A 19,579-nucleotide genomic window follows, 5' to 3' on the forward strand; every position below is an offset into this window, starting at 1 on the left:
ATTATTTAAATAAAATATGGGAGGGAAAGGGTGTTGCACATGTCACCTTTAATATCTGCACTATGAGGAGATTTGATGTAAAGTCATTTTACTTACCTGCTGTCACGTTCGTCGTATACATAATGAGCGGATCAAGGCGCAGCGTGAGAAGAGTTCCACATATTTATTAAATCAAATCAAATTTTATTTGTCACATACACATGGTTAGCAGATGTTAATGCGATTGTAGCGAAATGCTTGTGCTTCTAGTTCCGACAATGCAGTAATAACCAACGAGTAATCTAGCTAACAATTCCAAAACTACTACCTTATACACACAAGTGTAAAGGGATAAAGAATATGTACATAAAGATATATGAATGAGTGATGGTACAGAGCGGCATAGGCAAGATGCAGTAGATGGTATCGAGTACAGTATATACATATGAGATGAGTATGTAAACAAAGTGGCGTGGTTTAAAGTGGCTAGTGATACATGTATTACATAAAGATGCAGTAGATGATATAGAGTACAGTATATACGTATAAGTATGAGATAAATAATGTAGGGTATGTAAACATTATATTAAGTAGCATTGTTTAAAGTGGCTAGTGATATATTTTACATCAATTCCCATCAATAAAGTGGCTGGAGTTGAGTCAGTGTGTTGGCAGCAGCCACTCAATGTTAGTGGTGGCTGTTTCATTAAAGTGAACCTTCAAAAAACAACAAATAATAAACGAATGTGCAGTTCATAGCGCATATAGCACTAAACCAAAACGAAACAATATCCCACAAATGCAGGTGGGAAAAGGACCATACTAAGTATGATCCCCAATTAGAGGCAACGATCATCAGCTGCCTCCAATTGGGAACCATACTCACACCAACATAGAAATTCAAGACTAGAACACACCCTAGTCAAGCTCTGACCTATTGCACCATAGAGTACCCCAAGGGCTCTCTATGGTCAGTGTGTGACACCTCCAAAATGTTTTACCCCCTCCCCGTTCAGACAGCGGATCTGACCCTGAAGCCGGGCTGAACGCCTGGTGCGTGGAGCCGGCACAGGTGGCACCGGACTGATGACACTCTCTTCAGGGCGAGTGCGAGGAACCGACACCGGAGCAGAGGAAGTCTCCGGCCATCGAGCGGGACTGGACGCCGTGCCTGGACTGAGCACTGGCACAGAAGAAGGTTCCGGCCATGGAGTGAGACTGGACGCCGTGCCTGGACTGGGCACCGGCGCAGGAAGCTCCGGGCCGTGGACCGTGGCTGGAGGTTCCGGACTGTGAACCGTCGCTGGAGGTTCCGGGGTGTAGACCGTCGATGGATTCTCCGGACCGTGCACACGCACTGGTGGACGAATGTGGGGAGCCGACACAGGACGTACCGGGCTGGGGAGGCGCACTGGAGGCCTGGTGCGTGGAGCCGGCACAGGTGGCACGGGACTGATGACACGCTCTTCAGGGCGAGTGTGGGGATCCGGCACAGGACATACCGGGCTGGGGAGGTCACTGGAGGCCTGGTGCGTGGAGCCGGCACAGGTGGCACAGGTGGCACGTCGCGGGCTAGGAAGGCGCTTTTCAGGGCGAATGCGCTGCAGAATACACCTAACCAACATCTCTCTCCGATCTCCCTCCTAAAACAGCTCCATCGACTCCCCGACGGCCTCTGGCTCTCTCCTCGGCTCGACCGACAGCCCCTTGTGTCCCCCCCCCAAAAATATTGCAGTTTCTGTGGCCGCGGACCCCAGTGTCGTCACTGTCCTCCTATACTCCTTGGCGACTCCCGCCAAGGAAGGGTCTCGCATCCACCCATATCCGTAGCGCACATAGCACTAAACCAAATGAAACAATATCACACAAACGCAGATGGGAAAAGGACCATACTAAGTATGATCCCCAATTAGAGGCAACGATCATCAGCTGCCTCCAATTGGGAACCATACTCACACCAACATAGAAATGAAAGACTAGAACACCCCCTAGTCACGCTCTGACCTATTGCACCATAGAGAACCCCAATGGCTCTCTATGGTCAGTGTGTGACACCTGCACATTTTTTTTGTTCTTTCTTTGCTGTCCCTTTTCCATACAATCCATTATGTACAATTCCACTAAATATTATTTGAATAATGCAAAATGTTCAATCCCAGCAGTCATTAAAATGACATTCAGGAGCAAAAGGTTTTCAATAGATGTTTTTAATTAATAAAAAAACATATATTATTTGGAATATAATATTGGAATGGAATATAACTAATAACATTTAATAACTTTGGAATATAACATTTAATAACAATAACTTAACTCATTAATTCAGTGTGACATTGATGTGCAAACTCTCTTATGCTCTGCTATTGCATGATTCTAATTTGTACATAGGTCACAAATAAAGCTATCCCCAGTCAAATTGGAGCACAACTCATGAGCCCACCTCCTGCAATGCTCCAACCTAATCCAGTCCCCACCTGTGACTGAAAATGGGGATATGCCAATTTAAAAGCTCTCTCTTAAAAACATAGCTAGCTATCTAGCTATATGACATAAAATGCTGTGTAAAATAACAAAAATTCAATAAAGTAAGTTTAACTGCAAAACTATCAGTCATTTACAACTGAAATTAAGTTACGTTATCTTTTTAATGTATTTTACCTCAGACGATCTGGTAGTAAGGTTGCTAGCTAGCACTCCTAGCAGCTTTTGCTAACTAGTTAGCTGGCTAGCATTTACTGCTAGTGAAGTTGCTAGCTAGCAAGTTAGCATAAGCTAGCGCTAACTGTTCTAGTCATTGTCTAAATGACAGGTAGAAACATTCATAACCGTAAAAGGGTAACTAGCCCCCAAAACACTCATCCAACATTATTTAAAAGTTATCTAAATATTTCTCTAAACAAGAGGATTATTTATCTTAAGGCTTGTACATTTAAAATTATAGATCCAATTTAAATGGAGTAACGTTATATCTACAACTTTTTCAAATTTAAAAAAAATGGATACATTTACCACACAATAGTTTTGTTGAAATATGTCCAAAAGTTGTGAAGACACAGAGGAGAACGTATTTGGTAACTACCCAAACGGGCTACCCAACGGGCTAGTTACCCCCTAACGTTAGTACCCTATACGAATGGGTAATTTTTTACAAGTTGCTAGCTATCCCGTATAGCCATCACCAAAAACCACACATTTTCATATTTTTCTGTGGTTGGTCACTTCCTGTTCTTTCACGGACTCTGGCTGGACTGAAGATAGTGCAAAATTTGGAAAAATTTAAGTGTGCGCCGTCCTTCTCCCAGCAGAGCCTTCAACCGCACGGGGGCGTTGCGATTCCACTTTGTTGTGGACGTCCCCATTTAAATGAATGACATCCTGCGCAATTTAACGGGGTTCCTATGGTTAACGTGAACGAGGCATCACAGTGACAATCTACTTGCATAATAAACTCGGCGACCTCAGGCTTTAGGACCGTGAATCCACCTCCTTGGTGGAGAGGGCCTATGCCGGATCGAGCTGTCATATAGTCGGACGTTCGCGTTCAGTCTGATAGTTTTTGGCAGTGGCAAGAGCGATGCAAGACAAGGAGTGTAGATGAGATAGAGAGATAAAGAGGAAACCAGTTAAATATAACACCTAATCAGAATATAACTTTGTATCCGTTTACAGGAAAGCGCACAGTGAACATGTCGGTGTTGGCGCTACAAGAGTACGAATTTGAGAGACAGTTCAACGAGGACGAAGCCATACGATGGATGCAAGAAAACTGGTAGATATAGTCTATGAAATATCATATTGATGTGGGGAGGATTGTTTGTGTATATGTGACACAATTTCCTCATACTCGTATTAATAGAAACAGGAAATGAATGAATAAGAATAGCATATTCTGGATGCTGCTAACGTTAAGCTTGCAAATAGCTTATGTTGTGGTCTGCTTAGGCTTTCCTATAATAACATCTTTCTCATAAAGCAGCTAGAGGATCATCCGCACACAGACAGTAGGCTACCCTACTCACAACATATGCAGGCCTGGCTGTGAATTAGTTACAATGAATCAAGAAAGTGCCCATTGGTGAAAAGCCTACCAACTGAACCTTTCACTCTATTATTAGGCTACATCTCGTTACATTTTCCTTGCCTTCTGATGTGACTTTCAGTGATTTGCGTATGTAGAATGTTTATTTTTAGGCATCAGATTCCAGGTATTCAAGGTGATGTGGCGCTACTGTTATCTGTCTGCTGACCAGATAATTCCGTCCTCTTACATTTACCGCTGCCCAATAGCCCTGTATTACAACCGGTACGCTATGAATGAAATAAATCCCACATGCCGAGAGTTGACAGAGGTAGACCTTTCGTTTATCAGCATACTATTTTGTCAAGTCCTTTGCGCTCCAAAAACTGATTACATTTAGACCTACAATACGCACAATACCGGTTTGGAGTCTGTAGTCTCGTTTCTCTGGCCAAACAGACAGAATAACTAAACAAACGTGTTCATTCATTGACACAAAGCCACCAGTGCCTGTGGCTCTACCCTTCCTAGCCTATAAATCTAAGGTGCTAACCATTACAAACACATTCCTAAAGAAAAGATGACCAAATTATAGGCAAACACTCAAAATAACATCACTGCCTGGATAGGCTATATGTTCATGTTCTGGCCAAACCCTTAACATAGACATATGCTCACCAAAGACAGGGTAAGATCATTATATATGACTGAATAAATAGAAAACTAACAAAACTTGTCTTGGTAATGCCTATTGATGCCGGATGATGCAGGTGATGAGCACGGCCATAATCAGGTTATTCTCAGGTTATGCTCCTTCTGAAATCACACCCTACTAATACCTGTAAGTGTCTAGGAAATAAATCACCATTATGGTTTTTTATATCATTTTTATAATGGACTGTTATCCATGACCATCAGTGTCTAATTAGTCTCCTGTGTTTACCATTGTAATAGCCTATGGGAGGTTACCACTTATGCATTGGTTATTAGCTGACTTAAATAATGATTAAAGTATTTATACCTGTTGAAAAACCTTCAATAGACAGGTAAAAATCTAATTTGTAATGCAACAGCAGCCTACACTAATGCCACATGCTGGTTTATTGGTAGGCTACAGAACTAGGAAATAGCAAAAAGAAGTGTGTTAATTTGTAATAGTAGAAACATTTATGTTGCAATTAAACAGTCTTTAAAAAGGAACAATTTACAGAAGTCCAATGTGTTCCTTTTCAGAATCAAGCGTGTGGAAACATTGTGCAGGAGCTGCCCATAAGTTGGTGCTACCAACGGACCAATAGAAATTATCTTATGATGTCTGCTGACAGAGTGCTAGCCAATGACATCGCAGCTCATGATCTGTGCCCACTCTTCTGGGCAGCGTTTGCACTGCAGCAGGGATGTCTGCTCTGACAAGACCATACCGCATGGTTCTGAGAGGAAATAACCACTGCACAAATTCATGAGTGGTTAGTTATATTCACCCAAATTGACATTACACAATAGGTGTATGAACATGTTACATGTTTTGAGAGATATGTTATAGAGTAGTCAACTTAGTTATAAATAGGTGCAGCCCTTCAGCCTAAACTCCTAAAGAGAAAAATCATAATTGAATGCTAACCAACCTGTTTCTTTCTCTGCCGTACAGATACAATAACAATGCATTGCTTCATGGGTGATTGTCTGGCACATTTCAACTGCCTTTAACCGTTGGGGCCCTATTCAATGAAACAAAATACCATAATGGCACTTTCTGATGCATGTACTAATCAAAACAACACTTTCGAACTCTACAGCATTGCAATTGAAGCATGTGTTCTCACTATGCAGGTGACCTCCCTCTCTCTCTCATCACATTTCTTGAATGGGCTACTGTATGTTGAGGCCTACCAAATACCAATGGGAAATAGAGGAAAGTTTTAATGGTAGGCTGCTGCAGTCTATTGACTACTGTGTGATGAAATAGTTGCAGGGACGGCCTCTGTAGCTGCCAGTACTAACAAACTCAGAGGAAGTGCACCTTAGTCCAGCGAGGACAAAACCCCTGGGGAAAGTGAGGACAGATGATAAGCTCTTTTGGGAATGACTGCAAAGAATCAAGCTTACGCAAACCTTGCCTCGTTGTTATAACAAGGCTTGCTCTTTGCTATTGGGGTGTTCAATCCAAATGGGAGAAAAATGTCATGGTTGACTCAGCATGTCTGGAAATTGCATCTGATCTTCAAATCACTGCTTCGGCTTCAGGGGGCAGTGTGCAGTGTGCTTAACTTGAAAAACAGCATATAGCTACCCTCACATAATAGCTCATTAAACTACCCTCACTTGCCATTAGCTCCTGCAAATACTCTCCCCCTCAGGACAAATGTTTTTGGTTGAAACTCAGTGAATTTATAAAATCTCCCACTGGGCACACCATGTCATTTCAAGGTGGATAATTGGGTAATATTTGGTTGCGATGTTGATCAATGAGATTACAATCACTCAAATGGGAATACAATTTCAGATATTTTGTTTATTTACACAACAAATTTTGATATCACTGTTCATCTAATAGCACAACCACATGACCTGTGTTGCAGTTGAGATTACATTAAAAGTACATGGTGCAAGTGATCAATAGCGTTCAAGATTCTGCACAGATCATTACAGCAATTGTGAAGATTTTCACAGACCTCCAACAACCTATGCACACTATCTTGAACATGCACACTTTATATGATTACATAAGAATACCTTTATAGTTACAGTAACCTCAATGTGGCCATGGATGTGTTTCTCATTTTAAGGTTGAATGTTACTTTAATTTGTAAGAGCCTTCATTTAAGGCTATTTTCTGTATTACAAAAGTAGTATTTAATTGTATTTGTTGACAATGCAACCAAATATCAACATTTAAAGGAGATGTATCTACTGCTTGCATAGTTCCATCTGAGCCCTTGGCTTCATCCCATTCTTTAACTTGTGGTTGAGTTATAATCTATTTTCCTCTATTTTGCTTTTATATGTGTGTGTGTGTGTGTGGGGGGGGTTGTAAATAGATTGTGGCTTGGATTGGTTTAACACTTTTCTGGTTACTACATCATTCCATATGTGTAATGCATAGTTTTGATGTCTTCACTATTATTCTACAATGTGGAAAATAGTAAAAATGAAGAAAAACCCTTGAAAGAGTTGGTGTGTCCAAACTTTTGACTGGTACTGTACATTTAAAAAAATATATATTTTCCTTCTTTATTATTTTCCCCTAACCCGACCGACCACCCCTCCCCTAATTGGAGTAAACAAATGGGACAACAATACTTATGCTTTTACTTCCAGCTTATACATACTACACACATTTCACAGACAGTATATTTGACATTAGTTATATATATATATTTTTTTTTTGTCCCACCCGTCAGCTAAGCTCAACCCCTCCCATCTATCTCTGAAGACCATACAGTCTAGCTGCCATATATTTTTCCACTCAACATATCATTTGTTAAAGGGATTCTTTTGAATTTTGGTAATGAGGCCATTTACAGTGCATTCGGAAAGTATTCAGACCCCTTGACTTTTTCCACATTTTGTTACATTACAGCCTTATTTTAAAATTGATTGAATTGTTTTTCCCCTCATCAATCTACACGCAATACCCCATAATGACAAAGCAAAAACAGGGATTTAGATTTTTTTGCAAATTTATAAAAAATATAAAACTGAAATATCACATTTATGTAAGTATTCAGACCCTTTACTCAGTACTTTGTTGAAGCATCTTTGGCAGCAATTACAGATTCGAGTCTTCTTCTACATCTGCATTGCTTGCTGTTTGGGGTTTTAGGCTGGGTTTCTGTACAGCACCTTGTGACGTCGGCTGATGTAAACAGGGCTTTATAAATACATTTGATTGATTCTTGGGTATGACTTACAAGCTTGACACACCTGTATTTGGGGATTTTCTTCCATTCTTATCTGCAGATCCTCTCAAGCTCTGTCAGGTTGGATGGGGAGCGTCACTGCACAGCTATTTTCAGGTCTCTCCAGTAATGTTCGATCACATTCAATTCCAGGCTCTGGCTGGGCCACTCAAGGACATTCTGAAACTTGTCCCGAAGCCACTCCTTTGTTGTCTTGGCTGTGTACTTAAGGTCGTTGTCCTGCTGGAAGGTGAACATTCCACCCAGTCTGAGGTCCTGAACACTCTGGAGCAGGTTTTCATCAAGGATCTCTCTGTACTTTGCTCTGTTCATCTTTCCCTGGATCCTGACTAGTCTCCCAGTCCCTGCCGCTGAAAAACATCCCCACAGCAGGATGCTGCCGCCTCCATGCTTCAACGTAGAAATGGTGCCAGGTTTCCTCCAGATGTGACACTTGGCTATTCAGGCCAAAGAGTTCAATCTTGGTTTCATCAGACCAGAGAATCTTGTTTCTCATTATCTGAGAGTTCTTTAGGTGCCTTTTGGCAAACTCCAAGCGATCTGTCATTTGCCTTTTACTGAGGAGTGGCTTCCGTCTGGCCACGCTAACATAAAAGCCTGATTGGTGGAGTGCTGCTGAGATGGTTATTCTCCTGGAAGGTTCTGTGCCTTTCCAAATCATGTCCAATCAATTGAATTTACCACAGGTGGACTCCAATCAAGTTGTAAAAACACTCCAAGGATGATCAATAGAAACAGGATGCACCTGAGCTCAATTTCAAGTCTCATAAGCAAAGGGTCTGAATACTTATGTAAATAAGGTATTTCTGTTTTTAATGTTTAATACATTTGCAAACATTTCGAAAACCTGTTTTAGCTTCGTCATTATGGGGTATTGTGCTAGATTGATGTCAATGTTTTATTTAATCCATTTTAGAATAAGGCTGTAACATAACAAAATGTAGAAAAGGGGAAGGGGTCTGAATACTTTCCCGAAGGCACTGTATATACTTCCCCAGAGTCAGATGAACTAAAGGATACCATTTTTATGTCTGTGTCCATTATGAAGGAGGTTAGAGGTAGTTTTGCGCATCAATGCTAACTAGCATTAGGAAGTCTGTGGATATTTACTAGGATGCTAGAGACAAAAATTATATCCACTAGTTCATCTGACTCTGGGGAAGTAGATAAAGGCCCTCATTGTCAAAGTCCCAAAGTATTCCTTTAACTTGTGGACAAGTTAATAGGCTATTTATTGTATTTCAGAAGTGATTTCAAAAGTAATATTGAATTATGTTTGGCTGTCAACACAACCAAATATCATAATTTTAAAGGGGATTTATTTTCTGCTTGGATAGTTCCATCTGTGCCACTGACTTAGTCTGTCTTTATTTCCAGTTTTTCAAGAAATTAATAATTGATATGTTGGATTCACGTCTCCATCTCAACCAACAATCAAAGTTAAAGAAAAGAATCAAATCAAAAGTTAAATGCACTTTAAATCAAATTTGATTGGATTTAGTCCGATTCTTTAACTTAGATTTTTGATTGAGACGGAGACGTGAATCCAACGTATCAATGTTATACAGTAAATAACAGTAAGTAACATTCAACCTTAAAATGAGTAACACATTCATGGCCACATTTTGAGGTTTGAAGCCAACCAGAGCTTAAATCTCTAGACCTATTGTATTGTCTATTTTAGTTGAATTCTGGGTTGAATTGGAACAATAGCTGTTGATGACCTAAAATAGTATCATTTATGATATATGAGAGATGAAGTATTGTCCCATTTCATTTGCTCTGATAAACCTACCCTTTGGAATGACTTGGATAACAACAGTGAATCTATTTAGTTTTTAAGAGGAGATATCTCAACAAACATTCTTATAATAGCACATTGTAATAGTGACAAATATCATAACTAAGCAGGACAGGGCTTGGTTAAAACCCTGGATGAGTGACCAAATGGTAGCTGTAGATAGATGAATTCGACAGTAGGTGTTGCCCAGCCTATAGTTTTTTTTTCTGATAGTGGATATAATGATCTGATGTTGTTTTAATGAAGGTACACATTTTACGTATTGTCTATGTTGAAATTTGGTTACCATGATGACATAATTCTGTGGTTAAAATTTCAACCTTAAAACAACAGTTTACTTTGACTTACATTGACAAATGATGTTGAAACAAACAAAGAATCTCAGTCCTGGGCACATACAGCATTTTGGCAACAGACACTTGTTCTTTTGGAGTTAGTCAACAAAGTGGCACTGTGACATTTTGATGATGGTTTGACATTAAACAGATTCATTCACAAGATCACTTTGAGATCACTGTTCAGTGGCAATAGAATGCACGATGTGGCTATAACTGAAAATAATTGTACATTCAAATGTCTCGATATTTTTACGTTTATATAGAGGACGCTGTTTGTTCTCTGTGTGGTCTTAAGTATAAACCTGATATTGCCCAGTGAGAGAAAAAAAAAACAAGGGACTGTTTTTGCTCAGCATAGCGTTATTAACAATCACATTCCCTCCGGGCTCAAACCCTATAGCACCAGAGCACCTTCTTCTAGAGGATGGAACTGGTTCAGGTAACAGAACCGAAAACTGAAAAATAACACAATTTTTAAAGGAACAGAATCAGAACCGGGAATGAAAGTGATCTACAGTATACTGTTCTGGAACAGAACCATTATTTTAAACCCGTTAATAACATTATTTTAGTTCTGGGCATTTTTTTCCCAGTCCCACAAAATATGAAAAAAGTGCCTATGCAAAGCCCTCTCTCTGTCAATCAGGAACTTCTTCCAGTGTCTTCCTGCCAGTTGAAAATCTTTGCCAGTGTGTGTGTGTCTAGGCAACCTGCCTTTCCCCTTCCAAAGCATAGCAGTAGCCTACTGATGTTACAAGTGTGATTCAGAAGATAGGGAGAGAGATGTTTTTATTATAGAAGAATGGATTAACTTTTTCAATGATAGTTAGGGACAGTGGTGTGTATTCATGGCTGTCAAGGGAAGCCAGGCTTCCCTAAAAAATGGAATAGAAAAAAACATATCATAATTTATATTTCGTGTCTCTGTGTTTCATAATTTGTCTTCAATTTGCAAGAGGCTGAATGTATCTCACCAGAGAAAGCATCTGAGTGAGCGAAATAGCTCCCCTCAGTCTCTGTATGTGTAGGCCATCTATCTGATGCTGTCTGGTCAAAAAGAGTATGACATTGTTGCATTAAATGCAAGGGAAGCCAGTGAGCATTTGGCCTCCCTTGATAATTTTTTAAATAAAATAATAGCCAATCAGCATTGAGCTTAAATTAGTGAGCTCAACTGTGAATTGTCCTGGCACACATAAAAAAGTGTCAAGGGAAGCCAGTTTGGATTTGGCTTCACTCCTATCACATCACATTGCAAGAAATATGTCATTGGCAGAAACAACTTGATTTTTTGCATCTCGATGTATTGTCCTCCGGTGGCTAGCTAGCTAGCTTGAATTATCCCTTTCCTAAATTAGCCATGGATGGAGATAGGGATTTGGACTTTTACTTAATTCTCCGTTCTGGCCTGTGATTATAACGGTGATTCTGATCCAACCATAAATTCATACATTGTGCCTCTGGACTGAGAGGATGGAAGTTCAAATCAAATCAAATTACATTTAATTTATCACATATGCCTAATACAACAAGTGTAGACCTTACAGTGAAAATCTTACTTACCAGCTCTTAACCAACAATGCAGTTTTAAGAAAAATAAGAGTTAAGAAAATATTTACGAAATAAACAAAAGTAAAAACATAAAGTAACAATAACGAGGCTATATACAGGGGGTACCGTTACCGAGCTAATGTGCGGGGGTACAGGTTAGTCAGGTTAGTCAAGGTAATTGAAGTAATATCTACAGTTGAAGTCAGAAGTTTACATACACTTAGGTTGGAGTCATTAAAATTTGTTTTTCAACCACTCCACAAATTTCTTGTTAACAAACTATAGTTTTGGCAAGTTGGTTAGGACATCTACTTTGTGCATGACACAAGTAATTTTTCCAACATTTTTTTACAGACAGATTATTTCACTTATAATTCACTGTATGACAATTCCAGTGGATCAGAAGTTTACATAGACTAAGTTGACTGTGGCTTTAGAAGCTTCTGATAGGCTAATTGACATCATTTGAGTCAATTGGAGGTGTACCTGTGGATGTATTTCAAGGCCTACCTTCAAACTCAGTGCCTCTTTGATTGACATCATGGGAAAATCAAAAGAAATCAGCCAAAACCTCAGAAAACAAATTGTAGACCTCCACAAGTCTGGTTCATCCTTGGGATAAATTTCCAAACACCTGAAGGTACCACATTCATCTGTACAAGCAATAGTACGCATGTATAAACACCATGGGACCACGCAGCTGTCATACCGCTCAGGAAGGAGACACGTTCTGTCTCCTAGAGATGAACGTACTTTGGTGTGAAAAGTGCAAATCATATCCTCTGGTCTGATGAAACAAAAATAGAACTGTTTGGCCATAATGACAATCGTTATGTTTGGAGGAAAAAGGGGGAGGCTTGCAAGCCGAAGAACACCATCCCAACCGCGAGGCATGCGGGTGGCAGCATCATGTTGTGGGGGTGCTTTGCTGCAGGAGGGACTGGTGCACTTCACAAAATAGATGGCATCATGAGGAAGGAAAATGATGTGGATATATTGAAGCAACATCTCAAGATATCAGTCAGGAAGTTAAAGCTTGGATCTTCCAAATGGACAATGACCCAAGCATACTTCCAAAGTTGTGGCAAAATGGCTTAAGGACAACAAAGTCAAGGTATTGGAGTGGCCATCACAAAGCTCAATCATATAGAAAATGTGTGGGCAGAACTGAAAAAGCGTGTGCGAGCAAGGAGGCCTACAAACCTGACTCAGCTACACTAGCTCTGTCAGGAGGAATGGGCCAAAATTCACCCAACTTATTGTGGGAAGCTTGTGGAAGGCTACCCGAAACGTTTGACCCAAGTTAAACAATTTGAAGGCAATGCGACCAAATACTAATTTAGTGTATGTAAATGTCTGACCCACTGGGAATGTGATGAAATAAATAAAAGCTGAAATAAATAATTCTCTACTATTATTCTGACATTTCACATTCTTAATATAAAGTGGTGATCCTAACTGATCTAAGACAGGGAATTTTTACTCTGATTAAATGTCAGGAATTGTGAAAAACTGAGTTTAAATGTAGTTGGCTAAGGTGTATGTAAACGTATGACTTCAACTATACGTATAGGTAGGGGTAAAGTGACTATGCATCAATAATTAGCAGCGAGTCGCAGCAGCGTAAGAAATGAATAAATAGGAGGGGGGTCAATGCAAATAGTTCAAGTAGCCATTTGATTAGCATTCTTATGTCTTGGGGTAGAAACTGTTAAGAAGCCATTTGGACCTAGACTTGGCTCTACGGTACCGCTTGCCGTGCGGTGGCAGAGAGAACAGTCTATGACTTGGGTGGCATGAGTCTTTGGCAATTTTTAAGGCCTTCCTCTGATGCCACCAGGATGCTCTCGATGGTGCAGCTGTAGAACTTTTTGAAGATCTGAGGACACATGCCAAATCTTTTCAGTTTCCTGAGGAGAAATAGGCATTGTCCTGTCTGCTTCACAACTGTCTTGGTGTGTTTGGACCATGATAGTTTGTTGGTGATGTGGACAGCTCTAAACCTGCTCCAACACAGACCCGGCGATGAGAATGGGGGCGTGTCCACAATCATCTCCTTTGTTTTGATCACGTTGAGGGAGAGGTTGTTGTCCTGGCACCACACTGCCAGGTCTCATCGTTGTCGGTGATCAGGCCTACCACTGTTGTGTCGTCTGCAAGCTTAATGTTGGTGTTTAAGCCATGCTTGGCCACACAGTCGTGGGTGAACAGGGAGTACAGGAGGGCCTAACCACGCACCCCTAAGGGGCTCCCATGTTGTGTTGTTGCCTACCCTTACCACCTGGAGGCGGTCCGTCAGGAAGTCCAGGATCTAGTTGCAGTGGGAGGTGTTTAATCCCAGGGTCCTTAGCTTAGTGATGAGCTTTGAGGGCACTATGGTGTTGAATACTGAGCTGTAGTCAATGAACAGCATTCTCACGTAGGTGTTCCTATTGTCCAGGTGGGAAAGGGCAGTGTGGAGTGCAATAGCGATTGTGTCATCCGTGGATCTGTTGGGGTGGTATGCGAATTGGAGTGGGTCTAGGGTTTCTAGGATAATGGTGTTGATGTGAGCCATGACCAGCCTTTCAATATGTAACTAGCTAACGCATTTTATCCAGGTAGCCTAGGACAACAAAAAATAAAAATGTGTACTGTATGACAGCCATAGACCTTTTAAGCAACACAAAAGAGAGAAGGATGGCATTGGCGTTTCTCTACCTGTAGGGTGAGACAACATGTTTTTTTCTATTTGCACACACACACACACACACACACACACACACACACACACACACACACACACACACACACACACACACACACACACACACACACACACACACACACACACACACACACACACACACACACACACACACAGAGACACAAATCAGAACAATGGACAGACACATCATAGTTAGCTTATGTTGATTGGACTAAATAGTTTTTGGTATATTTTAGTTGTCACTGTATTAGACTGAGCATAGGTGATTTGATGATGTTGAAATGTGGAAATGGTGCTGGAATAGTGGAGGCAGCTCCTGTTTTCTTTGCGACTTGCTGTAACTCTCCGTGGTTCTATTTTAAAAGCTATTTAGTGGTCCGAAAATGTCGGATACATTAGCTTGCTTGCCCATGTTATAGGTCATGTAACTGTTTGTTACATGCAATATGCTTTGCAGACTTCACTGGACAGTGGTTGCTCTCCAGTATTGTGATCAAAGGTGTGGTTTAATTTGTTCTGCCATAGTGTCTTCTTATTGTCTCAGCCTTCATCCTATATATCACAGTGGCAAGGCATATGAACTAACAGGTTATAGAACAAACAACACAATTATCACAACACAGGTTCTAATATGGCTTTTGTTTTGGCTTGCCTCCCCCCGTGATTTTAACCATGCACTGCTACTGGTTAGGGATACATAGTTATCACAGTTGACATTGGATTTATTGACTACAAAAATGTAAGACAGGTTTTTAATTTAGGTGCTGCTCTGACCACACAAGCTTGTTTGTTAGCTAGCTATCTCTGGTCCAACGTTAAGTCAACTCTTAAGTTGAAAGACATTCAAAGTTCCTCCATAGAAGCCGCTCCTCCGTAGGTATAATGCTGTGGGCCTAATTCAAATGATGCATGTCATAACAAGATGCCCAGTGCTTCAAGCCAAGCCTCCTCCTCCACCCTCACTCACTCTCTCCCCACCCGCAAAATTTCAGCTGCCTCTTGTCTTTCTGTCATGCTTGTCTTTCTGTCAAAACGCACAAATAGAGATTAAAAGAATCACTAACCTTTGATGATCTTCATCAGATGACACTCATAGGACTTCATGTTACACAATACATGTATGTTTTGTTTGATAAAGTTCATATTTTAAAAAATCTCAGTATAAATTGGCATGTTACGTTCACTAGTTCCAAAAACATCTGGTGACATTGCAGAGAGCCACATCATTTTACAGAAATACTCATTATATATGTTGATGAAAATACAATTCTTAGACATGGAAATAGAGATATACCTCTCCTTAATGCAACCGCTGTGTCAAATTTCAAAAAAACTTTACGGAAAAAACAAACCATGCAATAATCTGAGACGGCGCTCAGAAATAAAATAAAATAATCCGCCATGTTGGAGTCAACAGAAATCAGAAATAACATTATAAATATTCCCTTACCTTTGATGATCTTCATCAGAATGCACTCCCAGGAATCGCAGTTCCACAATAAATGCTTGATTTGTTCGATAATGTCCATTATTTAAGTAGCTACTTTTGTTAGCGCATTTAGTACACAAATCAAAACGCTCGTGCAGGTCCATCCGAACGTCGGACGAAAACTTCAAAAAGTTATATTACAGGTCGAAGAAACTTGTAGAATCAATATAATCAATCTTTAGGATGTTGTTATCATAAATCTTCAATAACGTTCCAACCGGAGAATTACGATGTCTGTAGAGAAGCCATGGAATGCAGGTCACTATCAAGTGAAATTCACGTGACCAGGACCTGGCTCTCTGCCAGACAACTGACTCAAACAGCTTCCATCCGGCTCCACAACACAGTAGAAGACTCATTCAAGTTTCTAAAGACAGTGGACATATAGTGGAAGCCCTAGGAAGTGCAACTTGATCCATATCCCACTGTGTATTCAATAGGGGCTGGGTTGAAAATCGACCAACGTCAGATTTTCCACTTCCTGTTTGGATTTCTTCTCAGGTTTTTGCCTGCCATATGAGTTCTGTTATACTCACAGACATCATACAAACCGTTTTAGAAACTTCCGAGTGTTTTCTACCCAATGCTAATAATAATATGCATACATTAGCAACTGGGACTGAGGAGCAGGCGGTTTACTCTGGGCACCTTTCATCCAAGCTACTTAATACTGCCCCTGCAGATTAGTACATGGGGCCCTGACCCCAAGTTTGGGAACCACTGTAATAACCTCTCTCTCTCTCTCTCTCTACTTGCTTCCTCTCGCTCTATGTCTCCTCTGCTTCCTCCTGAATGCATTGCAGCCTGCCTCAGCCTCGCCAGGTATTATGAGAACTTAGTAGCCTCTTTTTTTACTCCTGTTGAGGTAGACTCCGTTTAATGTTAGCTTCTTACTTCATCCTAGCTGGCTAATACATAGCCGGAGCCCTTCAACGTTACTGCAATATAAGTTTCTGCCGGAAGCTAGCCACCTGACTGACTGCCACATCTATAAGCAACTATTTACCAGTTGTGCACTTGTTCTCCGAGAGCCGGTTTTTGTTTGTTTGGAGGATGTCTATAGACACGGGCGGAGGCGCAGGACGGTTTTAAAATTGCATTTTGTCCGGCATCTCGCAAATACACTGTCAGAAACTTCTCTGCTTGCTTGCTTGAACCGACTCCGTGCTAGGGTAGTTAATTTCATGTCTATGGCCCTCGGCCTGTGCCACGAGAGGGTGGAGTTAGCCATTTGAGAGAGTGTTGAATGTGCTGCTAAAGATAAATCAAGGGGAAGCAGGCGAACATAACAAACACACCACTATCCACTCATTCGCAAAGAGGTAGGCGCAACTTGAACTTAGTCAGATCAAGAATATAAGCGTTCTGAGCTGATTGACGCTGGGAGCAATATTTAGATGTTGATCTATATATTTTTTATGATTGTGTACAAAATATATATTTGTATTATTTAAAAATAATAATAAAAATTAAATTAGAAAAAATTACAGAGGTCCGGTCCTCGGTGTCCTCATATGTAGTTACGGCCTTGGCCCCTATGTGTGTGTAGGCCCCTGTGTGTATGCCTTTGTGTGTGTGCATGTGTGTGCTTGTGTAAGCAAGAGTATAAGTATGAGTGTATGGCTCTGTGCCAGCAAGTTACCAAACAACACACAGATCAGTCCATAATGTTGTCTACTTACAGTACAGCTGGCTGGTCTTAATGTCCGACACACTGTGGCTGCCTGACACTGAAGTACACATATATTCCATTTACCTGCTGAGTCATTCCCAGTCAATCCCCCCACAAAGTTCACCATTGCTCAGAGTCAGTGATGGTTGCTCAGGTTGTGTAGTGTATTCAGTCATTGAAACCCTCAGTGGACTTCCAAGCAATCGGACACCATCCTCTTGGGCCACTGCATGTCATTGTAGGATCAGTTGTTTTATGCAATTCTGAAGGAAGAGCTGTAGACCTCTACAAAACGTGATGAGATAGATACCATGTTAGCTTACTGCATGGACATACAATGAGAATACAAAACATTAAGAACACCCGCTCTTTCCATGACATTGACAGACCATGTGAATCCAGGTGAAAGCTATGATCCCTTATAGATGTCACTTGTTAAATTCACTTCAATCAATGTAGATGAAGGGGAAGAGACAGGTTAAAGAAGGATTTTTAGGCCTTGAGACAATTGAGACATGGATTGTGTATGTGTGCCATTCAGAGGGTGAATGGGCAAGACAAAATATTTAAGTGCCTTTGAACCGGGTATGGAAGTAGGTACCAGGCGCAACGGTTTCTGTCAAGAACTGCAACGCACATTGCTTATCCATCCAATTGTTTCAGACCTACAGCAGTTCCTAGGGTTAGTCTTTGGACAATACCCAGTATTATCTTGCCATCACATTCCAACTTCCTAAGGAACCTTACTCTCCCCTCAGTAGCTAATACTACATCGTCACTGATTGTGACTTTCTGACAAAGGTTAGAATGTTCCTTTCGCAACGGTTAGGCCAGCTAGCTGGTCCCCAATGAGTTATGGTATCGACTACTGGGAGGGATGTTTTACATGCTGCTTTTCCCAGAAGGATAGGATGCGATGATGGTGATTGCTGCTGACTGCATCGACCCAGAGCCTACCTCTGGCTTGATGTTGTCACCCAGCAGTACATCTGGATGGAGGATACAGTGAGGGAGATGTGGGGTGACTTTGTCATCTTGTCAAAGTGTCAGCTGAGAGTCAGGATGCAGACAGAGGAAAGAGCAGTCATTCCATTGTATTTCATCAAATAGCTTTTGCAGAGGCAGATATTCATTTTCAACCTGCCAGTGTATCAAATGAAATGTGTTTTTGCATTTGCTCAAGTGGCCATGAGGTCAAATATACATCTAATTTGCACTGCTCACCTTGCATCTTTTTATTCGCTAATGATCTACTCTTGGCAAAATGCAATACGTCTCATTCAAACCTTCTAAAGCTTTCATTCTCTTCCTACTATAAATAAACCAGCCACTCACCATTACACTTTAATCCCTTAACAAGCTGAAACGATTATCTACCAGAGCCAAACAAAATAATTTGCCTAGTTGTACAGTTATTATCAGCTCAACTGAAATAGGCAGTGTAACTAACAGTGCACATTTTAATGTATCATTATCAAACTCATTCTTCCCATTGAATACACTGGCGTAAATGTTTTAAACTGTATCATAACACTAGCGCCAGAGGTAACACTTTTTTGTGTTAGGCTTTGTATGATGTAACAATTATGTTTCTTGCTGTATGTCCAGTTCTAGATTTATAGTTCTCTGTTCACCACTGAATTCGACTCCCGCCTCAAGTCCACCAGATGCATCAAACTCTTTGCATTCCCGGCGGAAGTCATTAATTGTCAATGGAGCCGTCTGCAGCTCTACATTGGGGGTGCCGTACTAGGCGGCGGTGAGTTCTGTGTACCGCATGTGTTCAATATTTTCAACTCGTGCGTTGCTTTTACCGTGCAGTGGTACAAATGGAGGTACACACAGACTCCAACTAGCTAGCTTTTAGCGAGTTGAAAAGAGAAGCACGTGTGCATCAAACACGGAAAATGCAGGATAGACATCCAGCAAAACAAAACGCATATTCATCTGGTGGACATCGGGCATCAGGGTGGTTCTTACCGGACTGTCTAATCTGTTATATCCAGGGCCTATATATATCTTGGCCTTATGTAGCACTTTGTTACAGAACCTAAAGTTTGGTGTACTTCAAGGGTAAGCCTTGACGCCACAACTGATTCCACTG

At 40.9% G+C, this 19,579-nt stretch overlaps 1 protein-coding gene across 1 annotated transcript in view; it reads left to right on the forward strand.

The window, feature by feature from the left end:
* The first annotated feature begins 3,466 nt into the window (after positions 1-3,466).
* The window catches only part of elovl6 (ELOVL fatty acid elongase 6), a 31,851-nt gene continuing 15,738 nt past the window's right edge, over positions 3,467-19,579 (forward strand). The window contains exon 1 of the mRNA XM_024383111.2: positions 3,467-3,748. Within this exon, the coding sequence (XP_024238879.1) occupies positions 3,666-3,748 (83 nt within the window). The 5' untranslated portion in view covers positions 3,467-3,665. The remainder of the gene's footprint in view (positions 3,749-19,579) is intronic.

The sequence above is a fragment of the Oncorhynchus tshawytscha genome, linkage group LG21 (genome assembly GCF_018296145.1).
Source record: "Oncorhynchus tshawytscha isolate Ot180627B linkage group LG21, Otsh_v2.0, whole genome shotgun sequence".
NCBI lineage: Eukaryota > Metazoa > Chordata > Actinopteri > Salmoniformes > Salmonidae > Oncorhynchus > Oncorhynchus tshawytscha.